Genomic DNA, 22083 nt, shown 5'->3' with positions numbered 1-22083 from the left:
CGTCCCCAACACGCCGAGATATAATATAATAGCACCCTGAACCCTCGCCGAAACAACCAACCTCTCTCGCATCTCCCCAACTCCCAGCTCCTCTCCGTCGGCGTCATGGCGTGCCTCGCGCCCGGCGGCCGTCGCTTCTTCAGCCGTCCAACCCTTTTTCTCGCCCTCGCCATATGCCTTGTCTGGTTCCTCGGCGTTCAGTTCAGCGCCGACGTCTCGCGCCAATGGTCCAACTTGGGGGCCAAGCTTGGCTCCGAGCCGGGATCGTCCGGCCCAGCCTCTGATCCGGCCCCGGAGCCGACCCGGCCGCCTCCAGGTCCCAGCCTGCCCCCGCCGCCGGAGCGCATCCCCACCGTCAACGTCCTGCCGCCCTTGAAGGGCCGCCGCGTGCTCTGCCGTGGCCCTCGCGGCCATCTTCTTGGCGAGAGCCCGGAGGATGACCTCGTCGAGCGCGAGCTCGAGTCTCGTATGCCCCCCCCCCCCCTCCCTCCTTGGCTGCCTTGTTTTATGATTGCCCTGTCGGCACGCTGACCAGCGTCTTCTTCTTGTCGCACAGCGTACCCTCAGCCGTGGGCCGGCAACTACGACGAAATCGGACTCAACCTCACCGTGATGAGCGTGAAGCGCCGCTACGCGCCGTACGGCTACGGCGAGGACCGCGACGACTACAACCGCCAGAAGGTGGACTGGGATGCGGTCGACTGGGGCCAGCTGCAAAACGACTGCTTCCAACGCAACCGCCACCGCTTCCCCGCGTCCGCCGTGCCCTTCAACGACACGCGCTCCGTCCCTCCTCGCTTCGCCTACCGCGGAGGCGCCACCGTGCCCGAGGTGCGCCATTGGCACGAGTTTGAGCCCTCGCGTCGCACCGCCCTCGTCGTGCGCACCTGGCGCGGCTACCAGTACCTGCCCGAGGACATGTACTACCTCCGCTCCCTGGTGGCCGAGGCCGCCCTGAAGTTTGGCGGCGAGTACCAGGTCATCCTGCTCGTCGACATGAAGGATACCGAGGGCTACGACAACGACATTTTCGCCTCTTCCGAGGCGTACCGGCAAGGCCTCGACGACGCCGGCGTCCCGCCCGAGTTCCGCTCCATCGCGCTGCTGTGGTCGACGAAGCTGCTCGAGAGCTGGTATCCCAAGGTCGGAGAGCACCGCACCATGTATCAGGTGTTCCAGCCCATGCAGCTGCTCGCCCTCCACTACCCCGAGTTCGACCACTTTTGGCAGCTCGAGATGGACATGCGCTTCCTCGGCGACGCCGGCAAGTTCCTCGACCAGCTCGGCTCGGCCGCCCGCAGCGAGCCCCGCAAGCAAGCCCTCGAGCGCTCCTCCTTCTGGCACATGATGGCCGAGACGGGCGACTACGGCGAGTTCTTCCGCGCCGTCAACGCCTCCAACAACGGCAGCTCGCACGTCTGGGGCCCCCTGCGCGTGCCCGAGATCCCACCCATCGGGCCCGACCCGCCCGTCGCCGATCCGCACCAAGACGACTTTGCATGGGGCGTCGGCGAAGAAGCCGACGTCATCACGACCTCGTACTGCATGAACGCCCTCAACCCGAGCCAGTGGATGTTCCGCGATTGGATCGGCGGGCTGGCCGCCGGAACCGACACGCCGCGCTGGTACTGCCCGCCGGCCATCATGCGCGGGTCGCGCGCCCTGCTGCTGGCCATCCACCACGCCCAGCTCGAGCTCGGCATCCGCGTCCCCTCGGAGGCCACCCTCCCCAGCTTTGCCCTCTGGCACGGCCTCAAGCTCAGCTTCCCGCAGCACCCCGTCTACCACCGCGACAAGGACGACGTGAGCAACCGCAGGGCCTGGTGGCGCGGCGGGCCCCGGGCGAGCTCGACGGGGCTGGGGCCGGACTCGATGGACCACCCGCGCGGGCTGGGCCTGACGTTCTGGTGGGAGAGCGAGTGGGCCAAGGAGGTGTTTTACGAGTGGTTCGGAAAGAAGATGGACGCGAAGGCGCCCCGCGCGTGGATCCTGGGCGATTGGGACGGCGAGCTGTGGGCTCCGAACATGATGCTGCACCAGGTGAAGCACTTTGTGCCCCCGGCCGAGGAGGAAAAGAAGCAGGCGGCGTGAGGTGATGGTGTCTTGAAGGATTACCAAAAAAAAATATGAATGTGAGGAACGTCATCATGACTTGGACGAGGGATCAACGGGTGCGAGTCGGGCAAAAGGGGAGGGATCAAGGCAAGGCGGGGAGCATCTAGCGGGCTCTGTGGTTTGCTTTTGGGGGTTGCGTTTGTCATGATGTGGGAGGGTAAACGGTGCATTTACGGGCGGGCCGGAGTCTAGGGATCCAGGGCATGGTGGATATTATATTGTCGCTCGAAGGCCGGGCATTACCGACGTTAAATCTTTTTTCTTTTCTGTCGTTGAGCCTATCGCGACGCATTTTTCTTTCTAGTGCATAGTTACACCTAGACAGCTTTCCTTCTAGATAGAGAGAGGTCTTGGTTCCCAATGCATCTTGTTGCTATCTTGCCATGCATTGTTTGCTTGGATGCCTCGGTGCGGCGGAGGGTTGCTTCTCCTCCGGTGGGCGGGTTGTTTTCTTTTACGCCCGATCGCGAAGATATGTTTGCTGAGTGAAGCACACCGGATATGCCTATAACTAAGACACAACATCACCCTCCCTCCTGGCCCTTGCGAACATGCTGCCCACTCGCCAACTCTTCCGGGGCCTCAAGGACCCAAAAAAGGCTGTGAAAGGCGACGCAACGGCTTTGAAGGTTGACTTTGCGGACAGGAAAAAACGACGGTGATGAAGAACTGCTCTTGTTCGGTTCGGTGGTTTGTCGTTTGTTGTTGGATTGCGGATACTCGACCACAGAGACAAAAAGAAAAAAATTAAGAAAGATTCGTCGAAAGACGTCGGTTGGACTGGTTGGTTTTTTTCTTTTCTTTTCCTACAGGATGAACCATAATAACGATGACGATACGATACTTGGCTTGATCCTCCATTTCTCCAAGGTATATAACCTAACTACCAAGGCGCCTAGGTAGCCAGGCAGTATTACACCTCGGCCCACCACCCTCGTCGCGACCCTCGCCGCGAACCTCGCCGCGAACCTCGCCGCGACCCTCGTCGCCTCAAAGCAGGCCAAACGTCCATGAGCTCTCCCAGCTGTACAGCTGCCCGGGTCCAAAGATCTGAGCATCGAGCCGGTTCCACTCGGGGCTGCAGTGCGCATGTCAGCCTCGGCGACCCTGGACAGGGAGAGAGAGAGAGAGAGAGAGGAAAAGAGTGAAAAAAAAAAAAGAAAAAAGAAAAGAGGGGAGAAGAGAGAGAGAGAGAGAGAGAGAGAGAGAGAGAGAGAAAGAAGGGCTTACTGGTTAATTCCATCGGGCCAATCCTGGGCCTCGATGGCGACGCAGCTGCTCCTCGTCACCGTCTCGTGCTTCCCGCGGATGCCCTGCGTCTTCTTGAGCCGGGCGGTGCCGTCGCTCCAGTTGCACGAGTAGAGCACGACGCCGGGCTGGTCGGTCCTCAGCTCGGCCTTGACGCCCGAGAAGCCGCTGGCGAGGCGCGCCACGACGGCGTCGCGCGGGGCGTCCTCGATGAGGAAGTAGTGGTTGTACCCCTGGCAGGCCCCGTCGGCGCCGCAGTTGCCCTCGAAGCCCGGCAGGTCGCGGGCGTGGCCGAGGCGGAGGTCCGGCGACGAGGCAAAGTCGTTGAGGGAGCCCGGCGCGGCGGTCAGGATGTCGCCCGTCGGCACGGAGCCCTGGTCGGCGGCGAGGTAGCGGCGCGAGTAGGGGAGGTAGAGGCCGTGCTCCCAGATCTTGTCGGTCTCGGGGTTGCGGTAGGCGTCGAGGTTGAAGTAGGTGTGCTGGTTGAGGAGGATGGCTGGGTGCGGAGGGGGGCGCGGGGGTGACAGGGACGAATCAGCCGGTTGTGGCTCGCAACCCGACGAGGCAAGGGCCCGAAAAGGAGACCCGAGCCGAGCGTAAGCAAGAGGGGGGGGGGGGGGAGAGGGGCAGAGCAGGACGACGTACGAGTCTTTTGATCGAGCGATCGCGCCGTGATCTTGATGTTCCACCGGTTCTCGCTGACCGAGTAGGTGACGTTGGACTCGACGCGGCCCGGGAAGCCCTTGGACGACTCGGACTCGTCCAGGAGGCTGAAGGTGATGGAGTCGCGCGTGTGGGCCGTCACGTTCCAGAAGCGGTAGGACCAGTTGTTGGTGCCGCTGTGCAGCGTGTTGGGCCCGTCGTTCTTCTCGGTGTAGTACGTCACGCCGTCGATGGTGTACTCCCCGTTGGCGATGCGGTTGGCGTAGCGACCCGGGATGGCGTTGTACACGGGGTGGCTCGGGTCCACGGCTGGCCAGGGGGCGTCAGATGGGATTGCCTTTTCCTCCTGGAATCAGGTCCAGAGGAGGGCAGGAAGGGAGGGAAGGGGGAGACACGAACGGTAGTAGTCGACATCGTCGTAACCAAGCACCACGTCGATCGGCTTGCCGTTCTTGTCCGGGACATACAGGTTCGTCAGGGTGGCGCCGTAGGGGATGAACTGAGACGCGTGTTAGCTCGGAGCCTTGTCACGCACCCACCATCCTGTCTGTCTCTCTCTCTCTCTGTCTCTCTCTCTCTCTGTGTCTCTCCCCGGGACCTACCTGTGCCTTGATGCCCTTGGCCGAGATGGTGTAGCGGCCGTCCTTATCGGGACGCGGGCGGCCCTTGTGGCCCATGACGACGCAGCCCGCCTCCATCGCCGCTGCGGCGACAAGCAGAGAGAGCCTCATCTTTGCCTGAGCGAAGCCTTACCGCCCACAGAGAAAGAAAAAAAAAAAAAGAAAGAGGTGGGTGAGGGTTGCGGGACGGAGGAGCAATGATGGGACCGGCTCAGCCAGACAGACAACCCGCCAAACCTGAACGATCTTCCAACGGTCCAAGACAGGAACGAGAAGGCCCTAGGCTTACCTCCCAGGCGTCTTGTCCCTTTTTATCCCCCCCCCTCCTCTTGCAAAGCACCCCGGGCTCGGCATTGTTTGGTCAGGTATTACCTTGTCCTGGTTCCCGTTGGCTCTCTCTCTCTCTCTCTCTTTCTCTCTCTCTCTCTCTCTCTCAGCCGCTATTACCACCTCCCCCCGATGACCGATGCCCCGGAACGCACCATGGGTGTCTCTGTGTAAGCACATGGGATTTCTGCCGACATGCCCGATGCGACGTCAGCGTTTACGCCGGACTAATCAGCATGGCAATTTCCCCAGTCTCGAATTAGGTTCGGCATGTCAGGACGCGAGACTTCCCCCGCTTGGGGTGCATCGGCGGGTGCATCAAACGGGTGCATCGTGGCGTGCGGGGAAACGCAATCCGCCAACCTGGAGACCCCAGTCATTATTATCGGGTGTAGGCGTGGGGGATATCAGGCTGAGTTGGGGAGGTGGTTCCAGAGCCAACATGGTTACCTCGGTATATAATGGCAGGGACGAAATGCGTTGGGGGGAAACGATTTGGAGGGCCGCCGTGGTTTCTCGGCGTTGCACCCAAGGGATTCTGAGAGTGCGTGCGCTTTCGTATGCAGCGAACCCCTTTGGGGCTGGGTGGCCGGCGCCGTAGGGAGCTGCCAATCACGGTGGCCGGCGCTGTTGTCCCGGAAGAAGGGGAGGGGAGAGGGGGGGGGCGGGCAAGGGACGTGACCGTTACGAGCCAGGTCGATCGGTGCCTGTCTCAGGGTAGCCAAGAAACCGGTGGTAGGTAAGCAATGAGGTCAGCGTTGCGGGCGGAGGCGTGGTAGCATGCTGTGACGCTATGGCAGCATCGACGGAAAGGATGGATGGGACGGGCGAGTCCGAGAGGGTGGTGGTACGTTGGGCACCGAACTATCATTCCCTCATCCCCTCGCCACGCAAATGCCTGCTCACCCTGCGACGGGCTGGTCAGCCGGTGGAAGTTGACCCAGGAACGAACGGCCATGGCCCGCGCACAGCCAAGTCACGACGCAAACCAGACAAAAACGGCGGCCATGATTAGCAGATGGGGTGTGTTTATTTTCATGAACTCATTACATCCCGCTGACGCTCTCCCCACCCACCTCCTTCATCCTTCCCAAAAAGAATCACCTTCGGACTCGTCTCATCTCCCAGCATTAAAGTCAATACACATTATGAAGAGGCCTGATGGGCCCAAGGCCGCAGCGGGCGGCCCCGGACCGGTAATAGAAGGCGTGTCCGGGGAGGGTAAAAAAGAAACGGACCCAACATCTGGGACAGATCTAGCGCAGATTCCTCCCCTGCCAAGCGCGTGAGCGTGCGTGTGTACGTGCGTGCGTGCGTGCGTATATGTGCGTGTGTGCGTGTGGGCGTGTGTGTGAGTGTGTGTGTGGGCGTGTGTGTGAGTGGATGCGTCCAAAACCAACCCCATGCCGCACCCACTCGTGATGAAAACCCCATGTCGGATCGTGTGTGTGTGTCTCTCGCTCGTGGTGGTGCTGTGGAATGCCAAAAGGCGCGACAGCGGCATGGCAACATGCGAAAAAAAAAGGTCAAGAAGCCGTCGCCAGCCAGGCTGTTTCTTTAGTCCTCCTTGCTGCCTTTCCCCTTGGCATCCTTCTTCTGCGGAATGGGGTTGCCCTGCTCATCCACCAGGCCCTTCTCGCGCATGACGCGCAGGGCCTCGATGAGGGGATCCAGGTCGGGCTGGGGGGGACGGTGCGACTTGAAGTAGCTGTCGGCCCAGGTGAAGTACTGGCCGTAGTTGACGGTGAAGTAGATGTGGTGGAGGGTGTGGTGGGCGGGGCTGTTGATGTACTTTTCGAGCCAGTGGCCGGTGATCATGTCGCCGTCGTGGATGAGGATGGTCCAGATCTGGACGAGGACGAAGAGGACCATGTACAGATACTTTTGCACGGGGCAGATGAAGACGAAAACGCTGGAGAGGAAGGGGAGGGGCGCGTTAGCGTGTTGATGTGGGAACCGGCGGCCGGTGGCCGGTGGCCGGTGGCCGGTGGCCGGTGGGGGTGGTGCGTTGGTGGGAGCGGGACAAGAGAGACATACTGGTAAGGCAGCGACTGGAGGTAGCCGTCGACGGGGTGGAAGGCCAGGGCCGCCCAGGGGGTCGGGACTGGAGAGAAAAAAGGAAACGAGATGTCAGCGGAGCGTTCGGAGACGTTGGAGAGCCGGCGGGGAACAAAGCAAGCAAGGCAAGAAAAGCGTACCGATCCACTTGTGATGCGGCTTGTGGACGTATTTGTAGACGCTCGGGTGGTGCTCGAGGCGGTGAATCCAGTAGATCATAAAGTCGTTCCAAATCATGAAGAGGACGGTGGAGATGACCAGCCAGGACCAGCCGTACTCTTCGACGTGGGTGTAGAGCAGGCTCTTGCCGCGGACCTCGGCCAGGAAGAAGGGCAGGGTCATGATGTTGATCCAGGGGACGGCGCGCATGGACGACATGATTTCCTGGCGGACCTGGTTCTTGAGGAAGCGCGGGTGGTACTCGAGGCGGCGGTCAAAGATGAAGTAGTACGAGAGGGCGCTGAAGATCCAGTAGATGGAGGTGGCGCCGATCTGGGTGATGATGAGGATGGAGATGCACTGGCGGAGGATGTTGTCGCGCGCCCAGGCGGACCCGTAGGTGGGCGCCGCGTTGAGGTCGAGGGCGATGCCCGTGGCATTGTTGTCGAGGGCCAAAGGCGCCTTGGCGGGGACGAAGTAGGCGTAGGCCTTGTCGAAGACGAGGGGATCGAGAATCTCGAGAGCCGTGTCCATGGCGGGCAACCCGGAATGCGGAATGAAAGAAAGAGAAAAAAAAAAAAAAACACGGTCGATGTCTCGGGGTGGTGAACCTAGATGGCGACGTCGACGCGCTGATTATTCGCTGGCCATGAAGGGGCGGGAGAAGGGAGGGGGCACAAGCTTGGAGCTTGGGGAGGGAAGCTTTGTGAAGGGTGAGGAAGCTCGAAGCTATGCCGGCATGGAACGGATGGGTTGTGTTGTGTTGCCGTGGGAAACGATTGATAAGCCAACCAACTCAAGGGTCAAATTAGGTTGGTGTATGTACCAGAGATGGTGTCTCAAAAAAAAAAAAAAAGTCTCGTCCCCGGAGCGCCGACGGGAGTCCGGCCGTGCATAGTACTGTGTACTGTGTATGCACACCGACCTGCCCTGACCCGGGAACCGTGGACGACGGGCTTTGTCAAGACACCGAAAAGGTGCCAATCGACAGCGTCGCTCGCGGATCCAGTCGCGCTGGTTCGGTTAATTCAGGCCCCACTCGGTTAAAATTGCAAACGACCCGCTCCCAGCACGCGGGCTGGCGTCGGACCGTCGTGTGGTGGTGTGGTGGGCAGACCAAGACGCTTGGTGCCCTGAGGTGGTTCGTCTTTTTGCGCCACGGAACCCGTCGGTTCCGGTTCTGGGCGCATGTCTGCAGCGGCCTGGCCTGCTGAGTCATGCGCCACAGGACATGGTCCCAGCCAGGAACCGGCTTAGCGCACGCCGAGAGCTCCCGGCGCGGTGGACGCGGTGCCTGACGCCGCGGTCCAGTCGGGCGTGTTGGCTCACGCTGCCGGGTGCAGGGTTAGCGGTGCAGCGTGGCGTGCAGTGTTTGGGGCGCAGCGTGTCGTTTGCAGCGTGCTGGTGGTACCAGGCAAGGTACGGGACGGGTAACCATGGAACGTTCAGGTACATACGTGAGGCAAGATACAGCGTGATCACGAGCAGTTGACGTTAGCAGGCTTCTGACAAGGCTCACCTCGCGTCACCCTTCTGGCAGAAACAAAGAGCCAAAACACAAGGGAGGCAAACGTAGCCATCTCATCAGGCGACCTGAAGAAACCGGCAGCGCTAGACGCCCAATGATGCAGGTCCCACGTCTTACAACCCCCGTTGGTAACGTTAGGTAGGTAACGTCGGTACGTTACGTGGGCCTGCGTCACGCAGAACGGATGCCGAATAGCGAATATCGTCAGCCCCTGGATCGGCCGGTTCGGCACCAGGGCGGGCCATACTATCTGTGGCGTACAAGACCTGACGTACACTGTACACAGTAGTATGTACGCTGCAGCAGTATGTGTACGCGGTATGCTTCACGTACCTTGGCCACGAGGAAACAGATACAAAAACACACCCCCAACTCGTGCTCCGCAAACGCCATCCCGCCGCCCTCACGATAGAGAGGGAATACAGCACGCCGTCACTGACCATGGACACACGACATGATGAGAAACTAGTACCTGAGCTTATGTCTATCCTTCATCCTCAACGACCCCTCTTCGGCGCCCCCTCTCACGCCGGCATCCCATAGTGTCTCGCCCATGCGTTTGGCCCCACGAAGGCCGCCTGGTCCTGGATCTCCACCACCCCATCAGCCGCGCTCAGCTCGCCCACCGCCGGCTGCCTCGGCGGACGCTGCGGCTGCGGCGGCTGCGGCGGCTGCTGGGACGGCCCGCCGTGACCCCACGGGTTCTTGCGCGCCGTCAGCTGCTCCGGCGGCAGCACCCCAAACGACGACGGGCTGTGGTGATGGCAACCCCCGGGCTCGGAGCCGTCGCCGTAGCCGCTGCCCCCGTGGGCGCTCGCTCCGCCGCCGCCGTAGCCGGAGCCGTAGCCGGGGCCGTAGCCCTGATACGCCCCGCCGTACGGCGGCGCGCTGTCGCCCTCCATCTCGGCCGCGCGGTCTGGCTGGGACCGGTGGCTTCGCCGCCGCTGTCGCCGCCAGAGCAGGAACAGGCCTCCTGCGACCGCGAGCACCCCGACCGCGGCTCCGATGCCGATCCCGGCCGACGCTCCCGCGCCGAGCCCGCTTCCTGACTCGGGCGCGTCGGGGGCGTCGGGGGATGAGCTGCCGCGGCCCGGACCCGCATCGTCCCTGTCGTTGCCGTCATCCTCTCCGTCCCCGCTGTTCTTGCCGCTCGGCGTCGGTCCTGGCTCGTCCTCCGCCGCCGCCGTCGTCGGAGTCGTCGTCGGAGTCGTCGGCTCGGCCTCTTGGCTTGTCGTACCTGTCGCCGAGGGCGAGCTTGTGGAAGGCGGGGAAGAGGACGACGGCGAGGCGACATCCAGGCCGTGGACGGCGGGGCCGCTTTGGCGCACCTGGCCGATAACGTTGAAGTAGGCGCTGTTGGCCCCGTCGGTGCCGTTCTCCCCCGTTCGCACGTTAAACCAGCACGGCGTGTCGGACGTGAAGTTGAGCACCGCGGGCACCGTCGCCTTCCAGCCAGGCGCCTTTTGCCGAGAGACTGGGAAAAGAAAAAAAAAACCAGGCGGGTTGCCTCTCGCGTCAGCCATCGCAGCCGGATCGAGAGCTCATGCCGCCGAGACGCACGGCCGCGGGGAGCAGCAGCACTCACCGAACTTGCCCTTGCCCGGCTCGCAAAAGATCCAAAAGTCGGCCTGGTCGTAGAAGGCTTCGTACGTGACGAGCACCGTGTCCATCTTGTTGTAGATGAAGCTGGATCCCGGGGGAGGGTAGAGGAAGATGGGCTTCTTGCTTGGATCCTGTCCCTGGGCGCTCCCGGCCCAGAGGCACGCGGCCAACAGCGGGAGCAGCATCGCGCGCAGCCCGGCCGTCGGGCCGCGCCGCGTCGTCGTCGCCATCGCTGGGGCTCAGAGGGTCCTGCACGAACTGGCGATGTCGGCCGGGCCCCTCTACCGTCCGTCGTGTGCTACGCTGAGCGTCCTCGAACCTGCTGCCTTTGCACGATGCGACGGAGCAGAGGGACTCGGAGGCGACGACAAAAGGCTGGCGGGAGAGAGAGAGACCGGGCCGCCTAGGAATCGCACGGGGCCGGAGCAGACAAGACAGGGCGGGCACTCGGGCCCCCAAGGAAACGTCAGGGACGCCGCTTAAGACGGCTACCACCTGCGCCCCCGCGCCGCATGACAAGGCGTCGCAAATGACCGACATGTCTCGGAGCATACTCCGGCGTCGCAGGCCAGACCATGCACCGTGGCAGGACATCCTGCAGGGCTGAAGAACTAGTTCGGATCCTACCGGGATCGAAACCCCTCAACAAAGCTTGTGTGCTGGCTCCCTCGGCGGGTCGCCACAGCGTTACCCTCCTCCTCCTCCTCCTCCTCCTCCTCCACCTACTGTCGAATGCCGCCGCTAGCGGCACCGTACCGCCCTGGACGACCACGCTCCCTGTTCTCATCTCCCAGGTTCGGCGGTTTCCTTTCTCGCTAGTCCATCCGGATTGCAGCGACTTTGCCTTCCCAAACCAGCCCTGCCGGCCCGCGGCGCAGCACGCGCTTGTCCTCCCCGATGCGACCACTAGCCTGAAATGAAGCGCTTAACGTTGCAGCCAGCGGCATGGAGGCAGACGCCGAGAACTTGTGTGGCCCTGGGCCTTGCTTTCGCCTGGCGCCTGGTGCCTGGTGTGGGGGATACGCGGCGGTGCATGTCTGGAGGAGGAGCCGGAGCCCCTTGTCAGATTCTGTCTTGATATTTTGCTCTTTTCGGTTTGACGCGGTCTCGCTGAGCAGCCAGTATAGCATGGAGCAGGGAGCCATGTGAGCGCCGTGTGTGCATTTGGAGGATGCTGGGCTGCGTGAGGCTTGCCCAGCGGCCCCCCTTTACCGACGCAGTACGCAGTACACAGTACTATGCATACACACCAGACCAGGTTTCCGGTTCCAGTTACATCCGTGGTGCCACTGCAGGGTACGCAGTACTGCGTACAAGGAGGCGGTGGAGAGGGTGGATCTGGGATCTCTCCGCTGCCGGCATCCTCCACAACGGCTTGGCCAGCTCAAGGTAGTTAGTTGGCTAGTTAGTCAGTTTCGCTGACCCGCACGCTCGCCTGCTGCTTTGCGTTGGAGATCGCCTGGGACAGGGCAGAGAAAGTCGGCGTGAGAGGGCGAGGACCCATGCGCCGTGACGGAGCTTCTCAGCAACGGCCCCGTGGCGGCGGGTGCATGTAGCAGGGAGCTCCGCTGTGCCCAAAGATCAGGTCACTAACGAGTGTACCGAAACCCGGTAAACTCGGTCGCGAAAAGTAAATAGCTACGAATACATGATGAACCGTGAACTCGAGCACCGTCGGCCTTGGGAAGCAGCGCCGCCTCCCGGTGGAACGAACAAGAGCCCCGTCGCCGAGCCAACGCCACGGTGCTCTCCATCCACGACGCGGCATGTTTCTCACCCTCCTCCGCAACGTCCTCTTGAAGACGCCAGCGTGAAGCCGCTCCGCGCTAGGAGGATCCCGGTCGCCCACGGTTCGCTTCTCCCCGGCTGCGGGGTGTCAGCTCCCAGCGCAGGCAGCAGAGCTCAGCCCCGGCAATCTGGAGCCGTGCTGACCGCGAAGGTGAAGGCGTGGCGAGGATGATGCCGTCCGCTTATTGCAACGGGTCTGGATGCTACGGAGCAGGGCGAGTTACGGCGTACGCAGTAGAGAGTCATCCGGTCTGACCGTCCTCGCTCCGTCCTCCTGCATGACACGCGTCCCATCCATCCACAGAACGAGACGAGGAGAAAGTCTCTTGCCGGAGCGGCCTGTTTGCCTATGTAGACGGCCGTTGGTCACTCTCAACGGTTGCGGTACAAAGAGGGACGGCCCCTCCTCATGGCGCATCCATCATCCCTGACATCCCAACCAAACGACCAACCCCTTGTGAGCTGTCAGTCATAGAAACGACATATGGTAAGGCAGTGATCAGGCGCCACGCCGCCTGCATCACCCACGTCGGCAGCAGAAAAGAACATCAAGAGCAAAAGAAAAGAAACGAGGGGAAGCCGCTCATCTCGCACACCGGCTCCGTGGAACGCACAAGCATCACAATGGCTCGCGCCCTTCCAACCGCCCAAGACGACGACGCCAAGTCCGTCTCGGGCATGTCGGACAGCTCCGTCGAGTCGGGCTTCACCATGGTTACGCACGACCGCGTCCCGGCACGCCCTGCCCAAGCCAACGAGAAGCCCCAGGACCTCGTCAAGAAGCTCCTCGACTGGCTGCAGCCCACCGACTATCTCTCCCCCGGCGGGGAGTACCAGAAGCATTTGCGGGCCCATGTGCCGGGGACAGGGGCTTGGGTGCAAGGGACGAGCACGTTCCGCAAGTGGATGGGCATGGAGGAGCAGAGGGGCGACGACAAGGCCGACAACGAGGCCGACGACGACGAGGGCGAGGAGGAGGACGGGGAGATGGTGGAGGTTGTTGACCTGGCAAAGGAGGAGGAGAACGAGAAGAACGAAAAGGAAGCGGAGCCGCCGTCCGAGCAGGGGAGCTCCTGTGTCCTCCACGTTCGCGGCGTAGCAGGGAGCGGGAAATCCGTGTTTTCCGCCCGGACCATCCAGCAGCTGCAAGAGCCTATCCCGTCGTCGTCGTCGTCGTCGTCGTCGTCGTCGTCCGCCGGGGGGAGGATCGTCCTCTTCTTCTTCTTCCGCCAAATCGTCGACCACAACCACACCTCGCGCTACCTGGCGCGCGACTACGCGGCGCAGCTGCTCCCGCACAGCCCGTCGCTGCGGTCCGCCCTCGAGAAGCTGTCCAAGGATCACGCCGTGCGCGGCAACGAGCTGTCGCTCATCTGGCCGGCCGTCGTCGAGGCGCTGGAGCTCGATGCGCCGCTCCTCGGCGGGCGCGTGTTTTGCGTGGCCGACGCGCTCGACGAGATGGACGAGGCCGACCTCGAGGACATGGTGGCCAGCCTGGCGGCCCTGGGCGCCCGGCGGAGCGGCAAGCCCGCCCTGGCGAGGGTGCTGATGACGAGCCGCCCGCTGACGCGCATCGAAAGCGTCGTGCGGCGGAGCCGCGGCGTCGCCCGCATGCGGCTGGATCCGGCGCGGCTGTCGTCCGACGTGGGCCGCTACGTCGACGCGCGCATGGAGGAGCTGCTCCGGGGCGGCCTCCTGGGCGACGGCGCCGAGGAAAAGCGCGACCTGATCCGGCAGACCATCTGCGGGCGCGCCAACGGGCTCTTCCTCCACGCGCGGCTCGCCATCGACAACCTCGCCCAAGGCCTCCGCGAGGGCCGGGTCGACCCGGCCCAGCTCCCGCAGCAGCTGGACGAGCTGCTCCCGAGCACGCTGCGCGGCGTGTACGAGGGCATGCTCCGCGAGCACGCCCGGCGCACCGGCTCAACCGCCGACCAGCAGGCGCAGATGCTGGCGTGCGTGACGCGCGCGAGCCGGCCCTTGCGCCTCATCGAGCTGGGCTCGCTGGCGGCCCGCCTCATGTGCGGCGGGGACCTGCGCCGCGGCAAGGACCTGGTGCGCGCCGGGTGCGGCAAGTTCCTCGAGCTCCTCGAGGACGAGACGGTGAGCGTCATCCACCACTCCTTCACCGAGTTCCTCAACGACGAGGAGCGCCGCGGCGATGCCGGCCCCGGCGCGTTCCCCGTGCTGGACGACAGCGAGGCGCACGCCGCGCTGGCGGTGCTGCTGCTCGACTACCTCGACGGCTGTCCGCATTACGACGGCGCCGCCATGGACGACCGGCGGACCCCCGCTTCCTCGCCCGAGGAGGAGCGCCGCCGGCAGCTCGACTGGAAATCGCACAAGCACACCGTCGTTGCCAAGGCCCGGTCCGACACCAGAGTCGCCCATCCGCTGGTCGAGTACGCGAGCTCCAACCTGGTGTTCCACATGGGCAAGGTCCCGCCCGGAACGCCGCAGGCCGGCCGCGTCCTCGCCGCCCTCGACCGCTGCTTTCTCCCCGGCAGGCCGGCCGTCGAGACGTGGATGCTGGAGAACTGGTACGGCCCCATGTCGGCCTCGTGCGGCGTCCTGCACCTCCTCGCCGGGTACGCCTGGGAAGCCCCGGCCTACGTCGTGGAACACCTCGCCGGCCGCGACCCGGCCCTCGTCGACGCTCCCGATGCCGCCGCCCTCACGCCGCTCGCCTACGCGGCCGACCGGGGACACGCCGAGATCGTCCGGCTGCTCCTCGCGCGCGGCGCCGATCCGACGTCGGGCCGGGGCAGCGACGACGGCCTCACGCCGCTGCACCGCGCCGTGCAGCACAACCGCACGGCCGTGGTGCGCCTCATGCTCGCGGCGGGCGCCGATCCGCTGTCCAAGTGGTGGCCCGCCGCCGTGAGGTTCGACGAATGGCCCCGGACCGAGGAGGAGATCGAGAGGGAGCGCCGGTCGGCGCTGGCGTACGCCTTCACGCTCGGCAGGCCCGACATGGTGCGGCAGTTTCTTCCGTTCGTCCCCCCGGACGAGGCCAACAGGTGCTTCCACGCCTCCAGGGACTTGGACATCGTGCGGGCCGTCCTCGAGACGGGCAACGCCGACGTCGACTCCTTCTGCAGCGGCATGACAAAGCTGTTCTGCGCGGCGCGCTTGCGCGACGCCGAGCTGGTGCGGTTGCTGCTCGCGCACGGCGCGGATCCCCGGAGGCGGTGCAGCAACGAAGACTCCATCCCGTTCCAGTGGTCCACGATGAACATAACCAGCGAGGTGCCGCATCCTCATCGCGAACGGGGCCCGACGCCCCTGCACGCGTTCGTCGGCGTCGGGCCCCCGTCCTATCACGTCGATCCCGAACGGACCCGGGAGGAGCTGGCCGAGTGCCTGCGCCTGCTCGTGGAGGCGGGCGCCGACGTCAACGCCCGCATGGACTCGCACGAGTACAGCGGCGAGAGGGACCTGACGCCGCTGCACTTTGCCGTGCGGATGCAGCCGTGCTCCGACTCCTTCTACTCCTTTTTCGACGAGGCCGAGCGGCCCCGCGACAAGATGACGGCCGAGATGTTTGTCGAGCTGCTGCTCGCGGCGGGGGCCGACGTCAACGCGCAGACCGTCCGGGGCAACACGCCGCTGCACCTCGCCAGGCCGGCCAGGCCGGGGATCGCCGGGCTGCTCCTCGAGCACGGCGCCGACGCGAACGCTCGCAACGTCAACGGCAACACGCCTCTGCACGTGGTCCGGAGCCAGGACCTGGAGCTGGTCGAGCTGCTGACGGCGCACGGCGCCGACGTCAACGCGCGCAACGCCGAGGGCCGCGCGCCCATGGCGGAGATCATGTTCCGGGGACGCCTCACGTGGAACCCCAACAGCAACCCCAAGAGCGACCCCGCCGTTCTGCTCCGGCTTCTCGAGCTCGGGGCCGACCCCGACCAGGCCGACGACGACGGCAACACGGCGCTGCGCCACCTTGTGCAGGGCCTGCGCGGGCTGACGGCGCTCAACCTGCCGCCGCTCGTGGAGGAGCTCCTGCGCGCCGGCGCCGACCCCAACCGGAAGAACCGCAAAGGCGAGCCTCTGCTGTGGGGGCTGGGGTATTCCTCGGAGCGCGCCCTGGATCCGCAGGACGAGGAGGTTCTGCGGCGGCTCGTCGCCGGCGGGCTGGACCTCGACGCGCGCCACGACGGCGAGGGGCAAACGGCGCTCTTCAGCATGGTCAAGAACGGCAACCTCGTCAAGCTGGACCTCCTCCTGCGGCTGGGCGCCGACCCCCTGGCGCGAGACGGGCGCGGCCGGACCCTGCTGCACGTCTCGGCCGAGCACGGCGGCCTGGCCGTGCCGGCGCTTCTCGCCGCGGGGGTGCCGGCCGAGGCGGTCGACGACGAGGGCAGGACCGTCATCCACGCGCTCGTCAGCGGGGCCAAGAGGCTCGGCGCCGACGGGTGCGGGGTGCTGCGAGAGCCCCTGGAGGCCCTGATCAAGGCCGGCGCGCGGCCGCTCGCCAGGGACGCCCAGGGGCGGTCGGTCCTGCATCTGGCCGGCAGCCAGGAGTTCATGCTGCACCTGCTGGGCAGCCCGCACTTTGCGGGGCTGGACGTGAACGAGCGCGACGCCGAGGGCCGCTCGCCGCTGCATCGAGCCGCCGCGCTCGGGCCGAGGCGGTGCGGGGGCTGCTCCGCGCCGGCGCCGACGTCGACGCGGCCGCGGCGACCGGCCTCTCGGCGCTGCACGTTGCCGCGGGCCAGGGCGACGGCAACGCGGTGAGCCTGCTGCTGGCCCGGTACCGCGAGCAGGGCACGCTGGCAGGGCATGTCAACCGGCTGGGCGGCGCGGGGGGGTCTCCGCTGCACCACGCCTGCCGCTCGGGCGCTCCCGCGGCCGTCTCGGAGCTGCTCAGGTGCGGCGCCGACGCGAGCCTGGCCGACGAGAAGGGGCTCACGCCGCTGCACGTGCTGGCCGGCTCGGTGGACGAGCCGCAGGCGGCCTGATCGTGGGGATGCTGCAGCGCGCCGGGGCCGACGTCAACGCCGAAGCCGCCGTGCCGGCGGCGGACGGGACCGCGACCCGAAGCGTGACGCCCCTGGACCTCGCGGTCGAGGGGCGGTGCTGGGGGATGGTGCGCCGGCTGCTGGCGCACGGCGCCGCGCCGCGAGACCGTCACAGGCAATCCGAGGCGTTCCTCTTGGCCACGGACAAGGAGAGGGCGGCCGAAAAGGCGCGGCAGCTGCAGGCCGCCTTGCCGCCTCGCGCTCGGGGCCAGGAGGGCACCCGGTGGCTGGGGCGCTGGGCCGTCTGCGCCGGATCGGGGTCGCCCGAGGACGTCTTCGGGCGCGTGGCGGACGCCGAGCCGTACCCCATCCTCGTGCCGGACGGCCAGGCTTTGCTCGAGGCCGTGGAGGAGGAGGGCGGCTACGGTTGGCACAGCGTCCTGCACGACGTGCTGGCCGGCGGGGACTACGACAGCATCAAGGAGTACGCCGAGCTCGGAGGGACGCTTCTGCAAGGCAACACGAGCAGCAACGAAACGTTCCTCCACCACATCGTCGAGAATGGCCACACGGACCTCGTCGAGCGCTTTGCTGACAAGGTGGCCGAGCTGGAGGCCCAGGAGCAGCAGAGGCCCAGCCGGGACCGCGCGGGGACGCTCCTCGGCACGGCGTGCCGAACCTTCTCCCCGTCGCTCGACATGGTGCAGCTGCTCGTGGATAAGCTCGGCGTCGACGTCAACGCCGTCCACGACCCCAAGAACGGCTATGACTACGAAGGCTCGGCGCTGCATCTTCTCGCCAAGGGAGGCGCCTTCTGGAAGCTTGAGGCCATCGAGTTCCTCCTCTCCCGGGGTGCGGATATCGAGGCGAGGAACGGCGACGGCATGACCCCGTTGCTCGTGGCCGCGTCGGCGAAGCCATGGGAAGGGGCCTGGCGCGAAGAAGCGGTGCGCGTGCTGCTGAAGCACGGGGCCGACGTCAACGCCGCGGTTCTGAAGGAGGACGGGACGTGGGGAGCGACGCCGCTGCAGCTCTCGGCTGAGTCGGGCATCGGCAAGCTCTTGCTCGAGCACGGGGCGACGGTTCAGCCAGGCCTGCTTTCTCGCGCGGTCGCCGGCTGCACCGACGCCGATCTCGTGAGGTTGTTGCTCGACGCCGGGGCGGATCCCAACGGGGTCTCGCCGCCGGCGGATGACAAGAAGAAGAAGGAGGAGGAGGAGGAGGAGGAGGGGGACGGCGAGGCGGAAACGGAGGCGCGCTACGCGATCCACGAGGCTGCTCGGCCGAAGGAGGATCACCATTCGCAAGCCTGCCAAGAGGCCGTGATCGAGCTGCTTCTCTCGCGCGGCGCCGACGCGTACGCGCTGTACCCGGACGGCAGCTTCGCCCTCCAGGCCATCGTGGAGGACCGCTGCGCCGCCCAGCCGGTCCTGGCCCGCCTGTCCCGGCCGAACCACGACCTCAGGGGCCGCGGCGGACGGACGCTCCTGGCCTCGGCGTGCATGCCTCTTGTGCCCGCGCTGGACCGCTGGGCCGCGTCGCGGCGGGGTGAGCCGACGACGGTCATGGCCGACGTCGTGCAGACGTTGGTCGATGCCCGCGCCGACGCTCTCCTCCCGGACGACGAGGGCCGTGTGCCGCTCCACTGGTTCTGCACGTACGCCTCGGAGATGACCACGCAGCACCGCGACGCCTTCTGCGCCCTCGTGCGCCACGGCCCGGCGGCCATCGACGTCGCCGACGCCCAGGGCCAAAAGCCGCTGCACCTCGCGCTGGCCGCTTACGCCAGCGGGTCCCAGAAGTCCATCTTCATGGTGCAGCACCTGCTGGCGGCGGGCGCCGACCCGGCCGACGCGGACCCCCGGACGGGCGACACGGCCTTGCACTGCATCGCGCCGCGGCTGGTGGGCAGCGCCGCGGCGGCCGCCGAGGCGGCGGCCCTCTTCCGCGAGGTGGCGGCGCGCGTCGACATCAACCGCCGCAACAAGGCCGGAGAGACGGCCGCTTTCTCTTTTGCGGCTGCCGGGTTCGAGAGCACGCGCGATCCGGAGGGCATCCGATCCGTCGCGGACTACTCGCTGGAGCACGACACGATGCACGCCGCGGCCGTGGACGTGCTGGTGAGCCTGGGGGCGGATTTGACCGCGGTGGACGCGCGCGGGCGAAACCTGCTCCATGTCACGGCCGGACGGGAGGCCCACGTAGCCTTGGAGGTCGACGTCGTGGGAGCCTTCAAGAAGCTCGTAGCGCTGGGGCTCGACCCGCGGGCCGAGGACGACCAACTAAGAACGCCCATCGACGTGGCGGTGGCGAGGAACTGGAGGGGCATCGTCCAGCTGTTCAGCGAGGAGGGAGACGGCGGGAAGCTGAAGGGGTGACGGCCGGGTTCGGGACGGCGTGAGTCGATTGGATGATGCTTGGGATGGCACATGGCACGCAGTATGCGTTTGTTTCCAGTGGTGTTGAGCGCCGGCCAAAGAGAATGAGAACGAGGATGCTGTGCGGTGTCGAAGAGTCCAAGCGCTGGAGGGAAAAGCAAGGCACGGCGGGATGATTGGTACAGCTTTCCTGCTGTTTGACGGCAGAGGAGAAGGACGAAGACTTTGGGTATTAGAACCTCTCCATGAACGCTCTTTCACGGCATTTCAGGATTGGGTAACGCGACCTAAGGTACCAGGTACCTAGGTGGTAGGTAGCTAGGTGCGTACAATACACTGGGGGGTCTATGTTGAATAGGTACCAGGTGTTATTGTAGACACTCCGCAAGCTTTCTCTCGCACGTTGGGACAGAGAGCATCACCCTGACGACCCCAAGGAACCGTCAATGATATCAATTGAGGTGCCTTAATTACCCTCCTACCTACCTACCCTCCTATCTACCCTCCTATCTACCTCGAGATAGATAGGTAGGCACTTACATGTATTCTTGCCGAAGCAGGTCAAGCCAACGAGGGAAAAGGAAGGGATCGATCGGGACAGATCGGGGCTGGACGAGCCGGAGTAAACAGAGGGTTGAATCGTCACGACGAGAGAAGGTCCCCTCTGCCCCTGTGATGCTCTCGTGCGCTGGGAAGCCGTCATCCTTGTTTCCCATGCCTCCTCGGCCGGATCTGGGCGAGGTGCAAAGGCTACGGGTTCCATGACGGCTCCTGTTTGATGTGTTGGGTTGAGCCACGGACCACAACACAACCACATCCGCCTCGCTCAGGTCTGCACTGCACACTTGACACGCTCCGATGGGGATCCGACAGTCATTCGTTGAAAGGCGCCTGAATTCATTGTCACTCGTTATTCTCAAGGCAATAAGCAACGTGAATTATTGTTCCTCTCGTTATCAGCATTCCAGAGGGGTCGGCCGACAAGGAGAGCGAAGCCGTCTCGTCCTCCCCAATGAAGCCGGCCCGCATCCTGCTCATCGCCGTCGCCATTTCCTCTTCGTCCTTCATCATCACCGCCCCGTCGTCGGTTTCGGCGCACCCAGCTCGCAGCCCCAAGCCATGCCCCAGAGCCGTCTCGCCCGCCGCCGAGGCTGATCGCTCGGCCGGGGACATGCCGCGCCTCATCCTCTACCACCAAACAACCCACACGCCCTCCGGCCGACCCATCTCCCTCCTGCCCCTCCTCCACCGCCGAGCCAACCACACCATCGCGCTGACGCATCTCCTCCTCGCGGCGTGGCACGTCCACCCGCCACCCCCGGGAACGCAGCGGTACCCATGCTCCCTGCGCCTCAACGACCATTCGCCGGACCATCCACGGTACGCCACCCTCTGGGAAGAAGTGAAGCTGCTACAAAAGGCGGGGGTTATGGTGATGGCGATGGTGGGAGGCGCGGCGAGGGGGTCGTTTTCTTACGACACGCTGGATGCTCCTCCCCTCCCGTCTTCTGCTTCTTCTTCTTCTTCTTCGCTCTTTTCGGATAGCGTAGAGAATGGCGGAGGGAAAGGGGAGTCCGAGGAGGGGGGGTTGTTTGAAGGCGCGTATGCCCCCCTGAGGGATGCGATCATCCGGTTTGGCCTGGACGGGGTGGATTTGGACATTGAGGAAAGGATGTCGCAACAGGGCGTGGCCAGGCTGATCAGGAGGCTGAGGAGAGATTTTGGGGCCGGTCCTCATCCTCGTCCTCGTCCTCGTCCTGGCTCAGAACCCAGGAGCAAGAGGGCAGAGAAAGGATTTGTGCTAAGCATGGCTCCCGTGGCCAAAGCCTTGCTGCCCGGCGAGCAAGGCCGCAGGATCAACCTCGGCGGGTTCGATTACGCCCGCCTGGAGAAGGACGTCGGGCCGGGGGCGGTGGACTTTTACAACGCGCAGTTCTACAACGGGTTCGGGTCAGCCAGGACCACGGCCTTGTTTGATCGGCTGGTCACGGCCGGCGGGTAGGACCCCCGACGCATCGTCGTCGGACAGCTGACGAGCCCGGCCAACGGCGGCAGCGGGTTCGTCCAACACGAAGCGCTGGCAAGCACCGTGGCAGCCCTGCAGAGGCGGCACGGCCAGATCGGGGGCATCGCTGGGTGGGAATATTTCAATGGCGCCCCGGGTGGAGAGGACGAGCCTTGGCGGTGGGTGGAGGCCACGTCGGCGGCGTTGAGGCCTGGACAAGATGAGCCTCGCCTGCAGATCTCGCGCGTCGCGGCGGAGAGGCTGAGGGAGGCATGGATGGTGAGTGCAGCGGCAGCGAAGGGGTTGGTAATGGTGGAGGGGAAGGGAGGGAGGGGGAGGTGGACGGTGACGCTGGGGCACGGAGACGACGAGGAGGACCTGAGGGAGTGGCTGGAGCCAGATGTGGATTACATGGGTTTCGTGAACGCCGAGGACAACGAAGAAGAAGAAGACGATGACGATGACGAATGGTGAGCCGTAAGGTAGCGAATGACGAAGGGGAGGGTGGGTATTCCGCCCGGGCCTGTTGTTTCTTTTTGTCCTGCAAGGGACCATGCGGTGGGATAACTAAGAACTGTTTTGAGAGCCACGAGCGCCAAGGCTGAGGTGGCCTCGGGGGATGCGTTGA

At 64.8% G+C, this 22083-nt stretch overlaps 5 protein-coding genes across 5 annotated transcripts; 2 read left to right on the top strand and 3 right to left on the bottom strand.

The window, feature by feature from the left end:
- Window positions 1-105: 105 nt before the first annotated feature.
- On the top strand, window positions 106-2091 carry VTJ83DRAFT_6137 (uncharacterized protein; the record flags this gene model as incomplete). The annotated part of the gene is made up of 2 exons (XM_071012815.1): window positions 106-466; window positions 557-2091. The coding sequence occupies 2 exons, from the start codon at window positions 106-108 to the stop codon at window positions 2089-2091; spliced, it is 1896 nt and encodes a 631-aa protein (XP_070865512.1).
- A 1014-nt stretch (window positions 2092-3105) lies between these two features.
- On the bottom strand, window positions 3106-4757 carry VTJ83DRAFT_6136 (uncharacterized protein; the record flags this gene model as incomplete). The annotated part of the gene is made up of 5 exons (XM_071012814.1): window positions 3106-3193; window positions 3346-3859; window positions 4009-4335; window positions 4426-4525; window positions 4629-4757. 5 exons carry the CDS (start codon window positions 4755-4757, stop codon window positions 3106-3108), a joined length of 1158 nt encoding a protein of 385 aa, XP_070865511.1.
- Window positions 4758-6530: 1773 nt separating this feature from the next.
- On the bottom strand, window positions 6531-7724 carry VTJ83DRAFT_6135 (uncharacterized protein; the record flags this gene model as incomplete). Its single annotated transcript, XM_071012813.1, has 3 exons — window positions 6531-6885; window positions 7011-7077; window positions 7172-7724. The coding sequence occupies 3 exons, from the start codon at window positions 7722-7724 to the stop codon at window positions 6531-6533; spliced, it is 975 nt and encodes a 324-aa protein (XP_070865510.1).
- Window positions 7725-9242: 1518 nt separating this feature from the next.
- On the bottom strand, window positions 9243-10550 carry VTJ83DRAFT_6134 (uncharacterized protein; the record flags this gene model as incomplete). Its single annotated transcript, XM_071012812.1, has 2 exons — window positions 9243-10192; window positions 10304-10550. The coding sequence occupies 2 exons, from the start codon at window positions 10548-10550 to the stop codon at window positions 9243-9245; spliced, it is 1197 nt and encodes a 398-aa protein (XP_070865509.1).
- A 2182-nt stretch (window positions 10551-12732) lies between these two features.
- On the top strand, window positions 12733-19450 carry VTJ83DRAFT_6133 (uncharacterized protein; the record flags this gene model as incomplete). Its single annotated transcript, XM_071012811.1, has 3 exons — window positions 12733-16680; window positions 16743-17033; window positions 17090-19450. The coding sequence occupies 3 exons, from the start codon at window positions 12733-12735 to the stop codon at window positions 19448-19450; spliced, it is 6600 nt and encodes a 2199-aa protein (XP_070865508.1).
- Window positions 19451-22083: the final 2633 nt, after the last annotated feature.

The sequence above is a fragment of the Remersonia thermophila genome, chromosome 5 (assembly GCF_042764415.1).
Source record: "Remersonia thermophila strain ATCC 22073 chromosome 5, whole genome shotgun sequence".
Classification (NCBI taxonomy): domain Eukaryota; kingdom Fungi; phylum Ascomycota; class Sordariomycetes; order Sordariales; family Chaetomiaceae; genus Remersonia; species Remersonia thermophila.
Note: the sequence above shows the minus strand (reverse complement) of the source record. Positions and strands in the feature narration are given on the sequence as shown.